Source organism: Diceros bicornis, chromosome 5, assembly GCF_020826845.1.
Source record: "Diceros bicornis minor isolate mBicDic1 chromosome 5, mDicBic1.mat.cur, whole genome shotgun sequence".
Classification (NCBI taxonomy): Eukaryota; Metazoa; Chordata; class Mammalia; order Perissodactyla; family Rhinocerotidae; genus Diceros; species Diceros bicornis.
Window position 1 is genome coordinate 16,267,350 of NC_080744.1, and position 20,612 is coordinate 16,287,961.

General features: G+C 35.5%; 1 protein-coding gene across 2 annotated transcripts in view; it reads right to left on the reverse strand.

Moving 5' to 3' along the window:
• The window catches only part of AKAP6 (A-kinase anchoring protein 6), a 438,207-nt gene that overhangs the window by 21,915 nt on the left and 395,680 nt on the right, over positions 1 to 20,612 (reverse strand). For both annotated transcript variants that reach the window (XM_058540747.1, XM_058540748.1), the window contains one exon: positions 17,154 to 17,369. In XM_058540747.1, the coding sequence (XP_058396730.1) occupies positions 17,154 to 17,369 (216 nt within the window). The remainder of the gene's footprint in view (positions 1 to 17,153; positions 17,370 to 20,612) is intronic.

The following is a 20,612-nucleotide window of genomic DNA, read 5'->3' on the forward strand; positions in this document are numbered from 1 at the left end:
CCAAACTCAAGAAACAGAATTACATTGCCACAAGAAAAAGTGAGTGAGATACACCAGAAGGATTGTTATTAAAAGGGCAACTAAGCATTCTCATGAACTCCCATGGAAGTTTGTGAAAAAATCTATCCCTAGACTTTTTAAAAACAGAAGGGACAGCAATGTGTTCAGGATAATCCTACACACCACTTTCAAACCAAGCTTCCTGAAATAAATCCTTTCATTGTATTACTCCTCTCATTAAAAACAAACAAACAAAACACTCCAACTTTCAGTGCTATTTTCTCTTCTAAACTATTCTGACTGACTTTTAAGGCATTCCATAATCTGGTCATATAAAAATGACTGAAATTTAATTTAATGCTCCCCTAAAGCTGACCTTCACTATAGTAACTGCCTCATGAATATTCCCCATTCATTTATGTCACCATGCCTCTGTTCATAGTAGGTATACAATAAATATTTTTTGAATAAATGAATGAATGTGGTTTCTATTGCCCTCACCAAGTCTCTCAAAATTCAGTCTTAAACTCCCCTATAAAGATTTCTCTGGATACTCAGCCCTCAGTGATTGCCCTCTCATTTGATTCTTATACTACTGATAGAACCACATAATTTAGTATTTACTTTTGTTTATTCAGTCAACAAATGTTACTGAATACTTACTACATAGTACTGCCCAACCACTGAGCAGATATAAAGGTGAATGGAGCAGACTCACCTGAGTATCGTGCAGCTTTGTATTTAATTTTGTAATTGGCGCTGTCATTTTCAGCTCAAACACAGTTTGGAATAATTATTGTCTCATCTATGTCAATATTATCTTACTCTCACTCCATATAGCTTGCCAATTCCTTGAGAGTGAAGATCACGTCCTTTACTACTTCTGTGTAGACCAGTCTCGGAACAATGCTGAGCATATAGCAAGGACTCAAGAGGTACTTCCTGATTATCTGCCTACAGGTTCAGTTCCATCTGATTCCACGACCCCATGGAATCAGACAACAAACCATCCTTGCAAACAGGCTAATTATTCAGAACCCAATACTTGCATAATCAGCAGTGATACACTGATGGTAGTATGGCTATGGAAATAATATTTATTCTACCTTAAATAGCTTTAGTTTTTCAGGCTTAGGGCCTGTGGGTCTGCCTATACTATTTTGCACTGTTACATTCCTTTATGCTAGAATTAGATTTCCAATATTGGTATTTCAATTTTAACCCCCTGGATGACTAAACATAGAATCTTTTCTTTGACAGTCAGCAAACTTAGTCATTTACATGTGAAAAAATCATAAACACAATTCAAGTGAAACAACAGACTTAAACTATTAGACCTGAATATAAAGGAAAATTAGAGTAAATCTGATCTTTCTACAGTGGGATAAGAAAATTGCTTGACCCCAGTGGTATTTCCACTTAAATGTTTTCTCTTCAATCAAAATTTAAATGTGACTATTGCTTCATGATCAGCAGGTTGGTATTGAGGCTAAATACCTATTATTTCTAGACCAGTGCTTCTCAACCTTTTTCAAGTCATGACATATAGAAAATGCTAGCACAGATTTGCATACTGGGAAGGAAGGAGGAGGTTACTCACTGAAGAAGGCAAATAGCCTGGGCTCTTCCCAGGCCCCACCCTGCATTCCCCATCCTCCCCTCCCTTCCCTCACAAACACACCAGGAGGGATGAGGGCTTATCTTATCTTACCTCGCTGCTAACTGATTCAGGGTACATGGCTGGGCAGCTATACATGAGATAAATATAATTAGAGGTTTCTTTGGTTGGGAAAACCATGAATATATGAGAAGGGGAAGAAGTGGGTCAATGAAGACTGAATTAATGGCAGTCTGATATAGGAAGAAAAAATAAATAAGCAGATCTAAAGTAAGTTAATATGAACTTTTTAGACAACCTCATTCATTCATTCATTCATTCAGTAAATATGTATTCAGCAAATTTATTCAATACAATTTACTAAATGCCTGGGACTGAATAAAACAGACGATGTCTAGTTTCAGGACCTAGTGGGTGAGATTACAATCTGTGATAAGATATAAGAGGTTGGCTTGATCTACTCTAGGAATTCAATCAAAGCTTGCCTGAGGAAGTGGCTCATGAGCTAATTTCTGAAGGATAATAAGAATTTTCTGGGAGAGAACTCATAGTATGGGTGAGTGAGTGGTGAAGGCAGAAGGAACAATGCTCTTAGGCAGGAAGGAGTACGCTGCATTTGAGGGCCTGACAGCAGGCAGTGGGTCTGGCCTGAGAGTGAGGAAATGTGACTGGATGTAAGTCTGGAGAAGAGGCAAGGTGGCATGATCAGATTAGTGTTTTTAAAAGATTACACAGGCTGCAGATAGAGAACAGACTGGAAAGGGGGCAAAAGTTGATGCGGGGAAGGCAGCGTTAGAGGCTACTGCAGTGGTTCAAGTAAGAATAAGAATAATAACAATTAACATTTATTAAACACTTTCTCTGCGCCAGCTAATATCCTAAACACTTTACGAGAGATGCTGGTAGCGTGGACTAAGGTGGTGTACAGTTAGGGAAAACTGGATGGACTTTAGAGCTATTTAGAAAGTAAAACCAATAGCACCTGAAAAACATGATTTTTAATGGTTTTAAATGTTCCATCAATTTGCTTAAATGTTTACTTAAAATACATATTATTAGAAATCCGTATTGTTTCCAATTGTTTGGTTTTGTAAATAAAACATGATAGGCATCTTCATATAAATAGCTCAGATTATTTTCTGAGAGTAAAATGAGAAGGATAAATACTAGGCCTAAGGGTGTGAATCCTTTTTAAGACATTGATAAATAGCTGAAGATTATGCCAGTTTGTAATCCCTCTCTAACACTGCAATCTGTCATTAATTTTTCCTCTTGTTGATGAGTAAAAAAACAGCAACTGACAGACTGTGTTACTTTGCGTTTCTTTCATTACTAGTTAGACTGGATATTTACTCATGAGTTTAGTAACCATTTTTATTTATTACTTTGTGAATCACTTGATCATATCCTTTGCCCATTTTTTTGGATATTTAGAACTAACTAGATGGACAACTATTGGGGCAAAAGTTTTATGCAGTGTGAAAGAATTTCAATCTAAAATGGGAACCAGAGGATATGAAATGAGGCCTCTCACGCATGATCCCTCAGAATAACAGAACTTAAGAACTGAAGATCAAGACTTTTCTCCTGACCAATGAACATCTGCCAAGAATCCCTCCCCATCCTCAAGCCAATGAACCCATTGCTTGCTGTTTGGACTCTGGCTGGACTTCCCCCTCTTTTCATTCCTTGCTCATAAATACATAATTTCAATGAACTCATCTGTGGCTTGCTACAGCATGCATTTCCTGAGTTGTAATTCCTGTGCTTTTCCCAAATAAACTCAATTTCTGGCAATTAGAGCTTGCCTCAGTTTACCTCCTTATTTAGGTTGACAGCGTGGGGCCAGTCTACAGAGGTTTGGGAGGTTATAAACTCTGACTCAAAAGCAAAATAGAGCTACAATATATCCCTGTTCAGTGCGATAACATCATTACAACAGCATTTCAGGCATTGAAGCCAGACAGTGGTATGCTGGGTAGACTGGAGGGGCTACTTGGAAATAAGCACTAGCAAGGAGTCTACTCTAGCCATCAGGCTGTGGCAATAGGAGTAGACTAGAATTAGCATAGTGAGAACAAAAAAAAGAGAGTTTTCACAGAACAAAAAAAAGAGAATTTTCACAGAAAAATTACTAAGGGAAATGGGACACTACATTCCAGCCCAAACCCACTTGCACCATTAACAGTTCCATTTCTTCAGATTCTCTATTAAAAAGGTCTTCACTTCTTCAGATTCTCTATTAAAAAGGTCTTCACTTCTTCAGGAATCACTCTCATAGCCCTTGGGCTCACTGTGCTTGCAGCTCTTCTGCTGCAACCTGGGTTTCATCCTCTTGCTCAGGCCTTTTGCGTTGATGCTTCCCAAGAATTGGATTCTTAGCCCTGCTTGACCCCGATCCTGTTTCTTAGATTTCTCCTGGATTTACATCCTGCGGCCTTGGATCAGGTTTGCCCTTCTTCTGCACCTAGTGCTAAGCTCCAGAGCCCTAGCTTGGGTTAGAACTCTTCATTTCAACCAGTGCTGAGGACTTCTGATCTTAGCTCTGACAGGTAAAGAGCTTTGGAAGTTGTCACTGCTGTCTTCAAAAGAAGGAAAAGCTAAAAAAACTGAAAATCAATGACTTTTCTCGGACTCCCCAGAGAACTGAGGTTGTAGGGCAAACTTTTACCCTGAAATCTGTAGGTACAGGTAAATGCAGAGAATCACAGACGAGATCTACTTACATGGAGCAGAAGCCACTGGAGCCATAAACTGGTAGCATCTCTTAAACAGTAATTTTAATGAATTGTTGAAGGCTGCACGTGGACAGTTTGAGAGTGAAAAACTCCTAGGGACCATAGTCTTGGGCTGCCCTCACATTTTCGTGGGCTTTACCTCCAGGAACCCCAGCAGGTTCTCACAGTAAAGAGTCAAGAAAGATTCCCTTGTGATTCTGACAATGGGAGTGGAAGAGTAAACTACCGTGGAATACACCCCAAACATTCTCCACAACAAAGGCCTACTTTGCTGGGGAAAAGAAGTTTGCCAGAGCCTTATCCCACTCGGGGGGAAGGGCAGTCTCTGACTTTACTCCCTCGAAATTTTCTGTTTCATCTAAAGGAAGATAAGAAACATTTATAAAGGTCACAGCCCAAGGGCATACGCCCACTGAAACTGAGAGTTAAAGTTATAGAACATTTCTCCCCCTCCACTGATTACCACTACACCAATAGGGTTCTGGTATAATAACAGTGGATTAGAGATAAAAGAGCTGCAAGATATCTGAGGAAGAATTCTTAGGAATCCTCAAAGACAACAGAGGAGACAAAAGCAAGCACCTTAAAGGAATTTGAAGTTCAGCATAAAAGAATTACAGCTATGGCAAACTCGAAATACATCTCAACTCCTAGCCAGATTAACATAAAACCTCACACTAATGCTCTATTTACCTCAATTCCTATTACCCGATACATCACGTCCAGCCTTCAACAAAAAAATTACAAGGCATGCTAAAAGGCAAGAAAAAACACAGTCTGAAGAGACAAAGCAAGCACAAGAATCAGAGTGAGAGAGGACTCAGATTTAGGGATTAACAGACAGAAAATTTTAAATGAATATGATTAATATATTGAGGACTCGAATGGAAAAAGTAGACAACATGCAAGAATATATAGGTAATATAAGCAGGGAGATGGATACTCTAAGAATGAATCAATAGGAAATGTTAGAAATAAAAAAACTGTAAAAGAAGTGAAGAATGCCTTTGATGGACTCATCAGTAGACTGGAGACGGCCAAGGAAATAATTGATGAACCTGAAGATAGGTCAATAAAAAATTGCAAACTGAAATGCAAAGAGAAAAAAAGTGATAAAAAAGAATGAAACATCCAAGAACTTTGGGACAATTTTAAAGCGTACAGTATATGTGTAACTGGAATACCTGAAAGAGAAGAAAGAGAGAATAGAGGACAAGAAATATTTGAAGTGCAATGGCTGAGAATATTCCAAAATTACTGACAGACACCAAACCACAGAGCCAGGAAGCAGGATAAACACCAAAAAATATGCACTCAGGCATATCATATTCAAACTGCAGAAAACCAAAGAAAAAGAGAAAATCTTGAAAGTCAGACAGGAAAAAAAACCTCATCTGTAGAGGAACAATGACAAGAATCACAGTGGACTTCTTATCAGAAACCAAGCAAACAAAAAGAGTTTGTAGTGAAATATTTAAATTATCACAAGAAAAAAACACACTAGTATAATTCTATGTCCAGAAAATTCTCCTTCAAAACAGAAAGAGAGATAAAGACTTTCTTAGACAAACAAACTGAGGGGATGCATTGTCAGCAGGCCTGCCCGGTGAGAAATGTTAAAAGAAGAAGGAAAATTATATAGGTCAGAAACTTGGATCTCTATAAAGGAAAATGCATTGGAGAGGAATAAATAAAGGTGAAATAAAATCTCTCCTTTTTTGTATTCTTAATTGATCTAAAAGATACTGTTCATTTAAAGCAGTAATAGTAACAATGTTTTGGGAAATGAATGACAGCAATGTCATAGGGATGGGAGGCAGGAATTGAAAATACTCTGTTATAAGTTATCTGCTCTGTACATGTGAAATGGTATAGTGTTAGTTGAAGGCAGCCTTAGATTAGTTTAAAATGTATATTGCCATTTCTAGGAAAACCAACTAAAAATTTTTTAGAAAGAAGTATAATTGGTATGCTGAAACACAAGACAAAATGGACTCATATAAAATGCTCCATTAAAATCAAAGAAAGCAGAAAAAGAAGGGGGAAAAGAAACAAAGAACAAATGCAATGAATAGAAAATAGTTACATACAGGACAGATATTAATCCAGCTATACTAATAATCACTTTAATATGGATGGTCTAAACACTGCAATTAAAAGACAGAGATTTTCAGAGTAGGTAAAAGAACAAGATCCAACTATATGTTGTCTACAGAACCCCACTTTAAATACAAAGATTCAGAAAGGTTAAAAAAACAGAGAAAGATATACCATGCTAAAATTAATATAAGAAAGTTGGAGTAGCTATACAAATTTCAGACATAGCAGACAAAAAACAAGGAAAATTATCAGAGATAAAGAGGGACATTTCATAATAATAAAGGGATCAATTCTCTAAGAAGACATAATAATCCTAAAAATGTATGTACCTAACAAGAGGACATCACAATACATGAGGCAAAAACTGATAGAACTGCAGGAGAAATAGAAAATCCATTACTATAGTTGGATTTCAACCAGTGCTGAGGACTTCTGATTTTAGCTCTATTCTTTCAATAATTGATAGATTAATCAGTATTCTTTCAGTAATTTTATATATCAATCAGGCAAAAAATCAGTAAGACCATAACTGACCTAAACAGCACTATCAATCAACTGGATCTACTTGATGTTTATAGAATATTTCATTCAACAACAGCAGAACACACATTCTTCTCAAACTCACATGGAACAATCACCAATACAGATCACATTCTGAGCCACAAAACATACCTTAAATTTAAAAGAATAGAAATCATACAATGTATGCTCTCAGACCACAATGATTTCTAGAAATCAATAACAGAAAGACAGCTGAAAAATCCCCAAATATTTGGAGATTAAATAAGACATTTCTAAACAACACATAGGTTAAAGGAGCAGTACCAAGAGAAATTTAAAAATATCTATAACTAAGTAAAAAGGAAAATACAATGTATCAAGGTTTGTGAGATGCAGCAAAGGTAGTGCTCAGAGGGAAATTTATAGCATTAAATACATACATTAGAAAAGAAGAGAGATCTAAAAATCAGTAACCTAAGCTCCTACCTTAGGAAACTGAGGAAAAAAGAGCAATTTTAGCCTAAAAGAAGCAGAAGAAAAGGAATAATAAAAAATTAGAAAAGAAATGAATGAAATTGAAAATACAAGAATAGAGAAAATCAACTAAATCAACTAGTGCTCAGAGGGTGTGTCTAGCTTTAATTCAACTGGTTTAGCTTTGGCCAATTCTGGCTGGAAAGGAGGAGGATAAGGATGGGTGGTTATGTCAACCACGTACTCTATCACTTAAAACAGGATTTCCTCCACTCCTCATTTCTCTGTCATTTGTTCATGTGTTTATTAAGCAAAAATATATTAATTGCCTAGTATTCCAGACATGTATTACTTTACAGACAATTACAAAGATAAATAAGACTTGGTCCCTGCAATAACATAAATAATAATAGCAGCTAACATCTATTGACTTTGCGGCAACAGTTGTTCAAAGAACTTTTCACCTATTAATTCATTTAAACCTCAAATAACCTGAGGTAGGTCTTATTGTTTTCTCCATCTTACAGATGAAGAAACGGAGGCATAGAAAAGTTAAATAATTTGCCACGATCACGTAGCTACTAAGTGGCAAAGTCTGGCCCAAGCTCTTAGTCATCACATTCCACTGCAACACTCAAGGAAAGGAAATTCTCAACTTCCCTTGAAAATCTACTCTGTCTACTGGAAATCCTCACATTAAGGGCACATGTCTTATATTCAACATGAAGCCCTTCAACTGTAATTTAGAATCATTTCTTTCTTTCCTTTTTTCTTCCTTTCTTTCCCCCTCCCTCCCTCCCCCCTTCCCTTCCTCTTTCTTTCCTTCCTTGCCTTCCTTTTTGGCTATTATGAGTGGAAGAAGGAGGGAGGGCGTGTAGAGCTGTATATAATGCACTTTCATATATTCGAAGAAAAATGGTAAGGGATTTGTGAAAGAAAAATAAATTTATTGGAAATCACTTTTAAAAGAGCTTCTAGTATTTGAAGCTTGGCTGGAAATACTCTAAAGAAGAAAGCTGTTTTTGACATGTATAAAGATTTTTTAACAACCATCTCTCTTGTAAGTAATTAAGTACAAGTAATTACATAATTACTTGATTATGTAGCAGCACTAAAATTTTACAGGAGGTTTTTCACTTAAACTCTAGCCTTATAAAAATAATTGCCACAAGTCAAAATTATTTTCTAAATGCAGTAATTCTCTCTGCTTTTAATTTTTTTTTTGAAGGATGGTGGAATCTAGGTCTATTTTTATTTAGCAACCAGAGCCAGAAAATATGTAATTTAATAAGGTGTCACTGTGTCCAGACATTGACTTAAAACTTAGAATGAATCCTCAAGTTATGATGATGAGAAACACTTAGATGGTAAATGAAATTATAAGCCAAGGCCACATTCTAGAGAACTTCTTTGGTCATAAATTTCTAAAATCATCAGTCATATTAGGGTGAGAATACTATTACTTTAGTCATAAAACAGCATTTTAAAATACTTGGTTTCTCAAAATGCATCATCAAATAATAAGATTGAGAGATAGAAAAAGCATTAGAAATAAAGACTCACAAAATATCATTTTATAAAACTTCTGCTTGCAAGAAACAAGCTTTGGGTAACATAATATGTAGATTTTTCCCCCCTTTTCTTTCATTCTTTATCTTTCTTTTTTAAAGTGAGCTGTCTCATCATCGCAAATTTTCTCAAGTTCTTAGAACTCTAATTAAAATGTGGTAATTGGTTATGTTACCTCAATTACCATGATGCATGGACATTGATGCAAAGTGACACCAATTGAATCCCTTGGGTGTTTTACCCTGGGGCCATCCCATTTATCGTGGCCTTATTATTTTCAATTATGTGGCTAGATGTGCTGCATACTTTCAAGGCCAATAAATGTGCAGAGGTTTTCTGAACACAAGGTTCTGTTTTCAATGCTAGAGCTCTGGAGTGGCAGGGCAAAAGCAAAGAAAAGATATTTTTGTGAAAAATAAAAACTTAAAACTCCAAATCACTAAGGATTCAAAGGCACACTTGCCGAAATATATGTATTTCAAAGGAATTCAGATTATTTCTGTTTAGAACATTTGTTTGAAAAGCAAGAGTGATTTATTTGCTACTGATAACTACTCCTACTAAGAAAATAGTGATGGGACCATTCAGAGGCCCTATGTGCAGACTTAGACCAGTGAGGAAACTGAGATAGGAAAGAGGAAAGTTTTCTTCCTCCTTAGATAAAGGTTTGGGTTTCGAAAAGGGCTAGGCAGAGCTGTACTGAGTGCTTCATAGACATATATTATGAGCATAATAGTATTTTACAGAGATCTGTGCCCAGCATGAACGTGAAGGTAAGAGCACTCTGAATTGGTTATAGCATATCATCTTTCCCAATGGGGACACTACTGGTGTTTGTGGGAAACAAGTCATAGATTGTTCTGTGCATTGTTGTTGTCTCCCCACACCCACCCATTCACTTCGAGTGGTGTCCTCAGTCATTACAAATGACTCCTGGACATTTCTCTACAAAAATCTAGGGGTGAATCAGGACATTATTTGGGGACTGTATCAATAAGTATAATTTGACACTTTGTCAAACCAGTTTCATTTTCTGAGAATGATCCCTGTGTCTTCATCAGGTTTTCTTTTTTTAAAAAAATCAGATTTCTAAAAACTAAAGAAAATTTTCTGTGCTTTTACTTATTAGTTTATATCCTGGTGTAGTTTGAGTATTTCCAAATAGGTACAGCATTCGTTCACATGCTGCAGATGACAGAAGACACTGAATTGGGAAAGTTGGGAGAGAAAAGGAGGAGCTGTACTGACTGGCAGAGCAGAGATTTTTATGGCAGAATCTCAGACTTCATTTCCAAATCAACACCCAAAAAGCCTTATATTTGCAAGACTTTGAAAGTACTTTTGCATCTAAGCTTCATACATATGTTAATTGTCAGGTCATTTTTCCCTTCAGTTTTGTCTTTGGATTCAATAGCAAACTGAAGAGAGTTTTACATAGAACTCAGCATATTAATTTTAGAAATACTTCTGGAGTAAAAAATATTGAATGATAATATATGATGACCTCATCTAAAGCATTTCATTCATAAAAATACATGCTAAAATCTAAAATTTAATTTATTATTCAAACTTTTCAACTTTTCAAGAGAAGCTTTTTTTCTCTCTCAAGTTTTTTTTAATTCAGTGATTCAGTATAGTTCATCACTCATTTTATTTTATTTTATTTTATTTTATTTATTTATTTTTGTGAGGAAGATCAGCCCTGAGCTAACATCCATGCCAATCCTCCTCTTTTTTTGCTGAGGAAGACTGGCCCTGAGCTAACATCCATGCCCATCTTCCTCCACTTTATGTGGGACGTCGCCACAACATGGCCTGACAAGCGGTTCATTGGTGCGTGCCAGGGATCCGAACCTGGGCTGCCAGCAGTGGAGGGCGGGCACTTAATCCCTATGCCGCGGGGCTGGCCCCTCATCACTCATTTTAGTTATTTAACTTTTCTCAGCAATATTTTGTATTTTTCAGAATACAGATCTTCCATATTTTTGGCAGATACATCCCTAAGCGTTTCATGTTTTTGCTGCTATTGTAAATGATATTGTTTTCTAATTTCAATTTCCGATTATTCATTGATAGTACATAAAAATACAGTTGATGTTTATATATTGATCTTGTATCCTATAGCCTTGTTAAATTCCCTTATTAGCTCTAGGATCTTTTTTGGGGGATTCTATAGCATTTTCTAGATATATGATGATAGAGTCTGTGAATAATGATAATTTTGCTCCTTAATTTCCAAGCAGCATATCTTTAACTCCTTTTTCTTGCTTTATTGCACAGCTAAAACTTCCAGTGCAATGTTGAATAGAAACGGTGAAAATAGACATCCTTGCCCTGTTCCTGATATTAGGAGAAAAGCATTTAGTCTTTTACCATTAAGTATGATGTTAGCTGTAGATTATTTGTATATGCCCTTTATTAAGTTGAGGAAGTTCCTACCTTATTCTTAGGTTTCCGAGTTTTTATCAGGAAGGATGTTTTCCTTTCTTAGTCTGTAAATATGGTGAATTACATCGACTGCTTTTTTTTCAAATGTTAAACTAAGTGCATTTCTAGGATAAACCTCACAGGGTCATGATGTAGTATCTATTTTATATATTGTTGATTTGATAAAATTTTGTTAAGAACCTTTTTAACTATATTCATGAGGGATATTGGTCTGTAGTTTTCTTGTAATGTCTTTGTCTGGGTAATGCTGGCCCAGAAAATGAGGTGGGAAATATTCCTCCCTTTTCAATTTTCTGGAAGATTTTGCATAAAATCAGTACTATTTTTTCCTTAACTGTTTGGGAGAATTCACCCATAAAGCTATCTAGGCCTGGATTTTTCTTTGTAGGGAGATTTTAAACTAATGATTCAATGTGTTTAGCAGATATAGGACTATTCAGGTTGTGTATTTCTTCTGAGTAAAATGATAGTAGTTTGCAACTTTCAAGAAATTTGTCCATTCTATCTAAACAGTTGAATTTAATGGCATAAAATTATTCATATTCCTTTATATTCTTTTAATATTAGTAGAATCTGTAGTGATGCCTGTCTCTTATTCCTCATATTGATAATTTGCTTCTTTTCTCCTTTTTTCCTCATCAGTCTTGCTAGAGGTTTATAAATTTCATTGATCTTCTCAAAAAAACAGCTTTTTGTTTCATTGTTTTTTTCCTCTATTGTTTTTCTCTTTTCAATCTCAGTGATTTCTGCTCTGATCTTTATTATTTCCTTTCTTTTATTTACTTTGTGTTTAATTTGCCCTTCTTTTTCTTGTTTTATAAAGTGAAAGCTGAAATCATTATTTTGATGGTACAAATTTTATTTTTTTTCTATTTCTATTCAGTTCAAAATACTTTCTAATTTCTCTTTTTCATATTTGAGGATTTTCTGAATAGACTTCTATTATTTATTTCTAAACTAATTCCATTATAGTCAGAGAAAATACTTTGTGTGACATGAATCCTTTTAAATTTGAGACTTGTTCTGTGGCTCAGAAAAGAGTCAATTTTGGCAAATGTTCTGTGTGCACTAGAAAAGAGTGTATATTCTTCTGTTGTTAGATGGAGTCTTTTGAATGTCAATTAGGTCAAGTTGGTTTATAGTGTGATTCAAATCTTTTATGTTTTACTGATTTTCTTTCTACTTGTATTATCAATTATTGAGAAAAGGTGTTGGAATCTCTGCCCAAAATTGTGAATTCTTGTCTTCTTGTAGTTGTATCAGTTTTTTATTCATGTATTTGTAAGTTCTGTTATTAGAGTATAAACATTTAGTAATGGTGTGTCATCCAGATTAATTGCCATCTTTATCATTAAGAAATGTCTTCTTGAATAAACATAGTTAAAATGTCTATATTACCTAAAGCAATCTACAGATTCAATGCAATCCCAATCAGAATCCCAATGACATTCTTCACAGACATAGAAAAAAGAATACTAAAATTTATATGGGGCAACAAAAGACCCCGAATAGCTAAAGAAATCCTAAAGAAAAAGAACAAAGCAGGAGGCATCACAATTCCTGACTTCAAAACATACTACAAAGCAATAGTAATCAAAACAGCATGGTACTGGTACAAAAACAGACACACAGATCAATGGAACAGAATTGAAAGCCCAGAAATAAAACCACACATATACGGACAGCTAATTTTCGACAAAGGTGCTAAGAACATGCAATGGAGAAAGGAAAGTCTCTTCAATAAATGGTGTTGGGAAAACTGGACAGCCACATGCAAAAGAATGAAAGTGGACCATGTGCTATCGCCATTCACAAAAATTAACTCAAAATGGATCAAAGACCTGAAGGTGAGACCTGAAACTATAAAACTCATAGAAGAAAATATAGGCAACACACTATTTGACATTGGTTTTAAAGGAATCTTTTCGGATGACATGCCTACCCAGACTAAGGAAACTAAAGAAAAAATAAACAAGTGGGAATTTATCAGATTAAAGAGCTTTTATAAGACAAATGAAACCAGAATCAAGATGAACAAACAACCAACCAGCTGGGAGAAAATATTTGCAAAACATACATCTGACAAGGGGTTGATCTCCATAATATATAAAGAACTCACACAATTGAACAACAAAAAAACAAACAACCCGATCAAAAAATGGGCAGAGGAAATGAACAGACACTTCTCCAAGGAAGATATACAGATGGCCAATAGGCACATGAAAAGATGCTCAACATCACTAATCATCAGGGAAATGCAAATCAAAACAACACTAAGATACCACCTCACGCCCATTAGAATGGCTATAATCACCAAGACAAAAAACAACAAATGTTGGAGAGGATGTGGAGAAACAGGAACCCTCATACACAGCTGGTGGGAATGCAAATTGGTGCAGCCTCTATGGAAAATGGTATGGAGATTCCTCAAAGAATTAAAAATAGAGATGCCCTATGATCCAGCCATCCCACTACTGGGAATCTATCCAACGCACCTGAAATCAACAATCCAAAGAGGCTTATGCACCCCTATGTTCATTGCAGCATTATTCACCATAGCCAAGAAGTCGAAGCAACCTAAGTGTCCCTCGACTAACGATTGGATTAAGAAAATGTGGTATATATATACAATGGAATACTACTCAGCCATAAAAAAAGACAAAATCATCCCATTTGCAACAACATGGATGGGCCTGGAGCGTATTATGCTAAGTGAAATAAGCCAGAAAGAGAAAGACAAACACTGTATGATCTCACTCATATGTGGAATATAAACCAACACATGGACAGAGAAAACTGGACTGTGGTTACCCGGGCAGTGGGGGTGGGGGGTGGGCACAAGGGATGAAGGGAGTCATATATGGGGTGATGGACAAACAAAAATGTACAACCCAAAATTTCACAATGTTAGAAACCATTAAAACATCAATAAAAAAAAAATAAATAAAAAAAATAAAGAATATTTTGTATCTATGCTCATGAGGGAAAAAAAAAAAAAGAAATGTCTTCTTTATATTTTGTAATATTCTTTTTTCTGAAATCTAATTTGTTTAATGTTAATATAGCCACTTCAACTTTCTCGACTGTGTTAGCTTAATATATACTTTTTCATCCTTTTTCCTTTTAACTTATTTTGTCTTCATACTTAAAGTGGATTTATTATAGGTAACATATAGTTCAATCTTGCTTTTTTATCCAATCTGACAATTACTGCCATTTAATTGGGATTTTTTAGTCCATTTACATTTAACCAAATTATTGATACAGCTTGTTTAATCTTCCATCTTGCTTATTTTCTGTTTGTTACTTCTGTTCTTTATTCCCATTTTTTCTCTTTTTCTGCATTATATATGGTTGTTTTAAATAATTTCATTTCATTTCCTTTGTTGGCCTATTAGTTATAGCTTCTTGTGTTTTTAAAGAATTATAGTACACATTTTATCTTATCACAGTCTATCTTTAGGTGAACCTATACCACCACACATAGAGTAAGAACCATAAAGCAGTATAGTTCCATTTCCTGGCCTTTGTGAAGTTGTTGTCATATATTTTACTTCTACATGTGTTATAAATCCCACAATACGTTGTTATTATCTTGCTTTAAACAATCTATTATCATTTAAAGAGTTTTAAATCATATGAAAAAATATTTTATATTAACCCACATAGTAACTTATTTCCAGTGCTATTCATTTCTTTGTGCAGATTCAGGTTTCCATCTGATAGCATTTTCTTTTTGCCTGAAGGATTTCCCTTAACATTTCTTGTAGCGCAGTTCTGCCAGTGATGATTTTTTTCAGCTTTACATATTTATTTTTGTTTTCCTTTTTGAATAATATTTTCTCTATGAACAGAATTCTGGGTTAGGTTATTTTCTTCCAACACTTTAAAGACGTTTCTCCACTGTCTTCTGACTTGCATTGTTTCTGAAAAGAAGTCTGCTGTAACTCTTTCTTCTTATTCTGCATAGCATGTGTCTTTTTTTCTTTATTGGTGCATTAGTGCCATTCTTTACCCTTCTATCCCTTTCTCGACAAGTGATTTTCATCCTTATTTAGCATAGAGGACCTTATTTGCTACCTTCACCATTCCAAATAGCCTATACATTCAGCAGCCAAAGAGAAGACTTTTCTGTATCTGCAACTTTTATCTACCTCTGTATAGTAGCTTGAGCGTCTAAGTAGCCAGGTTTTCAAAGCTAATGCTTACTTTTACCCCAGAAGTAGGATAAAAATGTCTACATCTAGTCTGCAGAGATCTAGCCCAGCATCCTTGATCATATGTTTTCAAATAAATCCCCAAAGAAACACATTTTTGTCTCCTCCAAAGCAGTTTGAATGCTTCCAAAATGTCAGAGCTTCTCCAGATGCAGTTGGTATTTGTCTAAATTTTATTATTGCCACTACCATGCTTAGAGGCTTCAAACTATAGAATAAAAAATAACCTCTTCTGCCCTTCCAAACACTCAAAAAAAAATAAAAATAAGAAAGAAAACACTCAAGCTAAATAGCCTCACAACAAACAGGTCATTTCAAGAAAAGACATCCTATTATATGGACTCTGATTACTGGTAATAATTTGGAAGTCTTAAGAAATGTAACAACTTCAGTTCAAAACAATTAAATGGAACAGTTAAGGATAAAATCACTCCCTAGACTCAACATAGCTACAGATGTAAAAAGATCGAGAAAGCTTCCTGATTCATTGTCCCTTCTGCTTCCAGTCCGAATGCCATACACATCAGATAGCAAATATTAAGCCTTTGTGAAAATCAGAATTCATAGAAGAAGTCTGTTTTTCAGTGCAAGATTATTAAATTTGATTTTTAATCTTGAATTTTCTGAAGACATAGAACTGACAATATAAACATATTAAGAAAAACTTTCCAGTCTCTGTATGTATGTATATATGTTTGTATTTCATTTATGTAAGTTAAACATGAGAATTAGGCCTTCAACTAATAGCTATTGACTTCAAGATCACTTGAGGAATGCAATATTTTTATCAATAAATCCTTTCTCTTAAGGATATGAAGTTTTTCTGGACAAGTGTGTATTCTATATTATAATAAAACAACTCTAGTCACATATATTTCCTTCATCTAGTGACAGCTTGAACTTACAGTCAATTTGCAAAATTCTTAAAAGGGATCTCCACCCCTACCTTGAGCACTGCATTTAAACTCTAAGAGGAAACTTACTAGTTATCAGCAACTCAACTCTATCAGAAGCTCTAAGCAAGAACAGTGGAGATTGCTGTACAAGTAGACAGTGTTAACTCACATGGAATGAAAAGGTAAACAGTACATTTTATTTCACTGCCTTATCTGCAGAGCATACATGCTGCTCCATATGCTCTGAGAGTAGTAAGCCACCTTCTAGAAAAATCTTCATGGGGTATTGTATGATTAATGAATATCAATGGTGAAGGAATGATTGAAAGAATTAATGGTTTAGTTTGGTAAAGTTAAGCAAAATCTCCTTGCGATTTTTTAAAAGACAAAGAGATACACTAAAATGCATCTTAATAGTAGGCAAATAAATCTCCATATTATAACGAATGGAGCTTCATTTAGTGGTTGGAGAGAGCTCTATCCCTTTAGTTAGCAAACCAACTTGTAAGACAAACACATTTTTCAAGTCCTGAAAGAATTTTTTCTGAGAAAATTGAGAGACCATTATGCTTTAAAAAAAAAAAATACTCACAGACTCCTTTCCCATCTTCTTTTGTAGCCTTGTTTGCCACTGGACGGCTTGCATGACAATGGCTTCCCATCTTCTTTCAAGATTTACAATGATCAGCTGCATGGGCTGGTGGTCTGCGTTCAGATTGCAGGTCTCCCGGTCATCCAGAAGATGCTGGCACAATCGCAGGATGGAGGCCACTCCACGACGTCGCTGCTTGATTTCACAACAGAGGGACTGCAACACATAGAGGGACCGATCCATGAGTGTTTATCAGTCAGAGTTCCCCAAAACATGAAACTCCCTCTTTCACCATAATTTCAAACTGTAGTGATGTGCTCAGCTATGAAAACTAGGACAAGAAGGGCTCTGGAGTCACGTATAGAAGGAGGCCTCGTATAGAAACCCAACTTACGCCAAAGAATTTAGCTGCATCCCATTCCTCGTCCCCTTTTCACTGATTTATCCATCTAAAATGTTGGGTCCCACCTTGACACTAGGTGATTAACAATTTATAACTTAATGAAATAAATCATTTAGGTCATATGAAGCCAAGCAGATTGATATACTTTGATTCAAGATCCCAAGAAACACAAAACATAGAAAAGTATTCCAAAAGAAAATGGAATTTTTCCAGATTTACTTCTAGATTCTTTGGAGCCAGAGGTTTAGTTTTCTACTGGCTGAGAATAAGTTAAATAATATTGCAAAGAATTTTGATATGTAACATCTATTCTTTGAAAAAAAGGCCAAGCAACATTTTTCTTTTGAAGCTTGATTAACAAAGCAATAATATTCTGAAAACAGAAATCAGGATGCTGGATTATCACTGCACTATTTGTTGGTTGCTGTGTTTCTTTTAGTAGACATTCACACTATTTAAGAAGGATATGCATGCATCAAAATAGCATTTTGCCTCCAGAAGCATTTGTATTGCTGCAGTGACCCTAAGCTGAACGATTCAAGCAAAATAGTGGGTACACACGTCTAAAAATATTATGTCATTTCTTTGCCTACGGATAGTGTGTAAATGATATTCTAATTCAAAACCTTCAGGAGAAATGATGATAATATCCACAAACATCACTGAATTACTAATCTCCTTCTACTGCCACAGTTGGACTGTTCTAACAGTTAACAGATTGCTTATTAATCGACAAGGGTAAACAAGACAATGCAATTTCATTTAGTACAGGAGTTTTAATGCCTAAAAGTATTTATGCTTAAAATGTTAATCTAGATAAAGCTTCATTAGAAGAAGTCTTAAAATGATGAAGTGTCGTTCATTGAAATGTGCACGGAGGGGTAGTACATCAGCAGGTGGACATTTCATACAGATGTTCCACTTACTGATATAATACATGCTAGAGCCATTTAAATGACCCGAACTCAGTAATAGCTGGAATTCTATTATTTCTGTAATGAGAGAACCTTGCACTTTTAATATTTCTGAATTTTAAATAAGGTGAATGACAAATTCCCAAACCTCTATTTATGGCAAAATATGACTAGGAATTTTATTATTCAATTTACACCCGTGCAGCATTTTTAGTTATGTTTCCTGAACTTACCTTTATTTATTTTCCTAGGGTTCATTACTATTTTCCTATGTAACAACTGATATAACCAGATGGTCTGACAAATTTCCTTACTGATATTATTCATTAGTTCAATGCTGAATGAGGAGAAACCTCTGAACATTCAAAAATAAAACTTGAGGGCCTTACTAAAGCAACAGGCATTGTTTCCATCTCCTCCTCCAATCCTAACTGCCCTACCCCACATGCACTCTCTCTCTTCTTCTCTCTCTCTCTCTCACACACACACCCCCCCTTCCATTTGTTCTCTCTCTCTAGAAAAACTGTTGGACAAATCAAACTATCAAGCCCACTTAATATCTGCCAATTTTGGCCCAATATTAAACACTTAAGGTAATAATAAAACCTACTGAAGCTGGTTCAAATGAGTCCTATGAATATGAATACTGAAGATTTTGTTTTTTGTTTTTGTTTTGTTGTTAATTTGTTTAAAATAAAGGGCTAGAAAAATCAAAAGAGATGTTTCCATGCCATAAAACTGGATCTTGCAAAACTCTCTTTGAAGTTAACTAGAGTAATAACTGTGTTCCTCAAGCCAACAAAAAGTCCCAATGTTTCTTAGCCAAATGAAAATTTGCCACAGATGGCATTAAAGGTATATGTAGAGTTAGTGCAGCCACATTAGGTAACATTTACAAAGTAGCCCGAATGAATTTCATTCACCTCACAGGCATTTTCAAAGTTCTGAAATAGGACATGTGAGGTTGCAAGGGGAAATTTTCATAAAGGTCATTAGCCATAATTTTTTTGTAAAAGTCTAGAATGTATCCAGTATTTAAGTATCTAGATGATCCCTACCACACATCTTACTGTGAGTCAGTCTAGGTGGTTTAAAAACTGTGAAAGCTGTTTTTAAAAATTGTTGACATTCAGGGGCTGGCCTGGTGGCACAGCGGTTAAGTATGCACACTCTGCTTTGGCTGCCTGGGGTTTGCAGGTTCGGATCCCGGGCACACACCGACGCACCGCTTGTCAAGCCATGCTGTGGCGGCGTCCCATATAAAGTAGAGGAAGATGGGCACGGATGTTAGCCCAGGGCCAATCTTCCTCAGCAAAAAAGAGGAGGATTGGCATCAGATGTTGGCTCAGGGCTGATCCTCCTCACACACACACACAAAAAATTGTTGACATTCAATATCTGATTTTTAGATCTTCATAATTCTGCAATTTTTCTTTTACTTTAAATATCCAAAGAACTTAGTCTATATTCTGGATTAATAATTTATCCTATATGCACACTTGGGAAATAACACTACTTTAAAAAAGAGGGGAAAGTTGGGAATTTTACATGGCCAACATATTTTTCAGTACTTTTTTATATCTGTGAGATATAATTGATAAAATAACATTCTTCCACATAAATGGGTTTCCATGACAACCATTAAAATATACATATTTATTTATAATCGCAAACACATGCTACATAAAATCAGTGCATTTGCTGGCAATGTTTCTTAGAATCAGTAGTATACATTATTTCCATGAGAAACTATGCATAGAGAAATAAATATTAAATATAACTACATAGGAACAAATGATTATTATAACTATTTCTGGCTTACGTTTTCAGAGAAAAGTACTTTTAAACAGAAACCCAAGCTAAGCAATCTAAGTAAGGCACAGAAATAAGAAAAACTCACTCCTGCCCCCCAGACCTCCTCAAACGTGTATTGCACCCTCCATCTGCTAGGCACTGTTTCAGGCATGGAGGCTTCAAAAAGGAGCAAGATGCTGATCTTTCTCTCAAGGAGCTGAGAGTCTACTGGAGGTGGACTATACAAATAAGTATGGTGCCAAGAATAATGCAGAGAGGGAAGTGCTAACAGAAGTTTGTGCCGTTGCTACTGGAGGAGTCAGTGAGATCTTCAGGGAAACTGTGCGA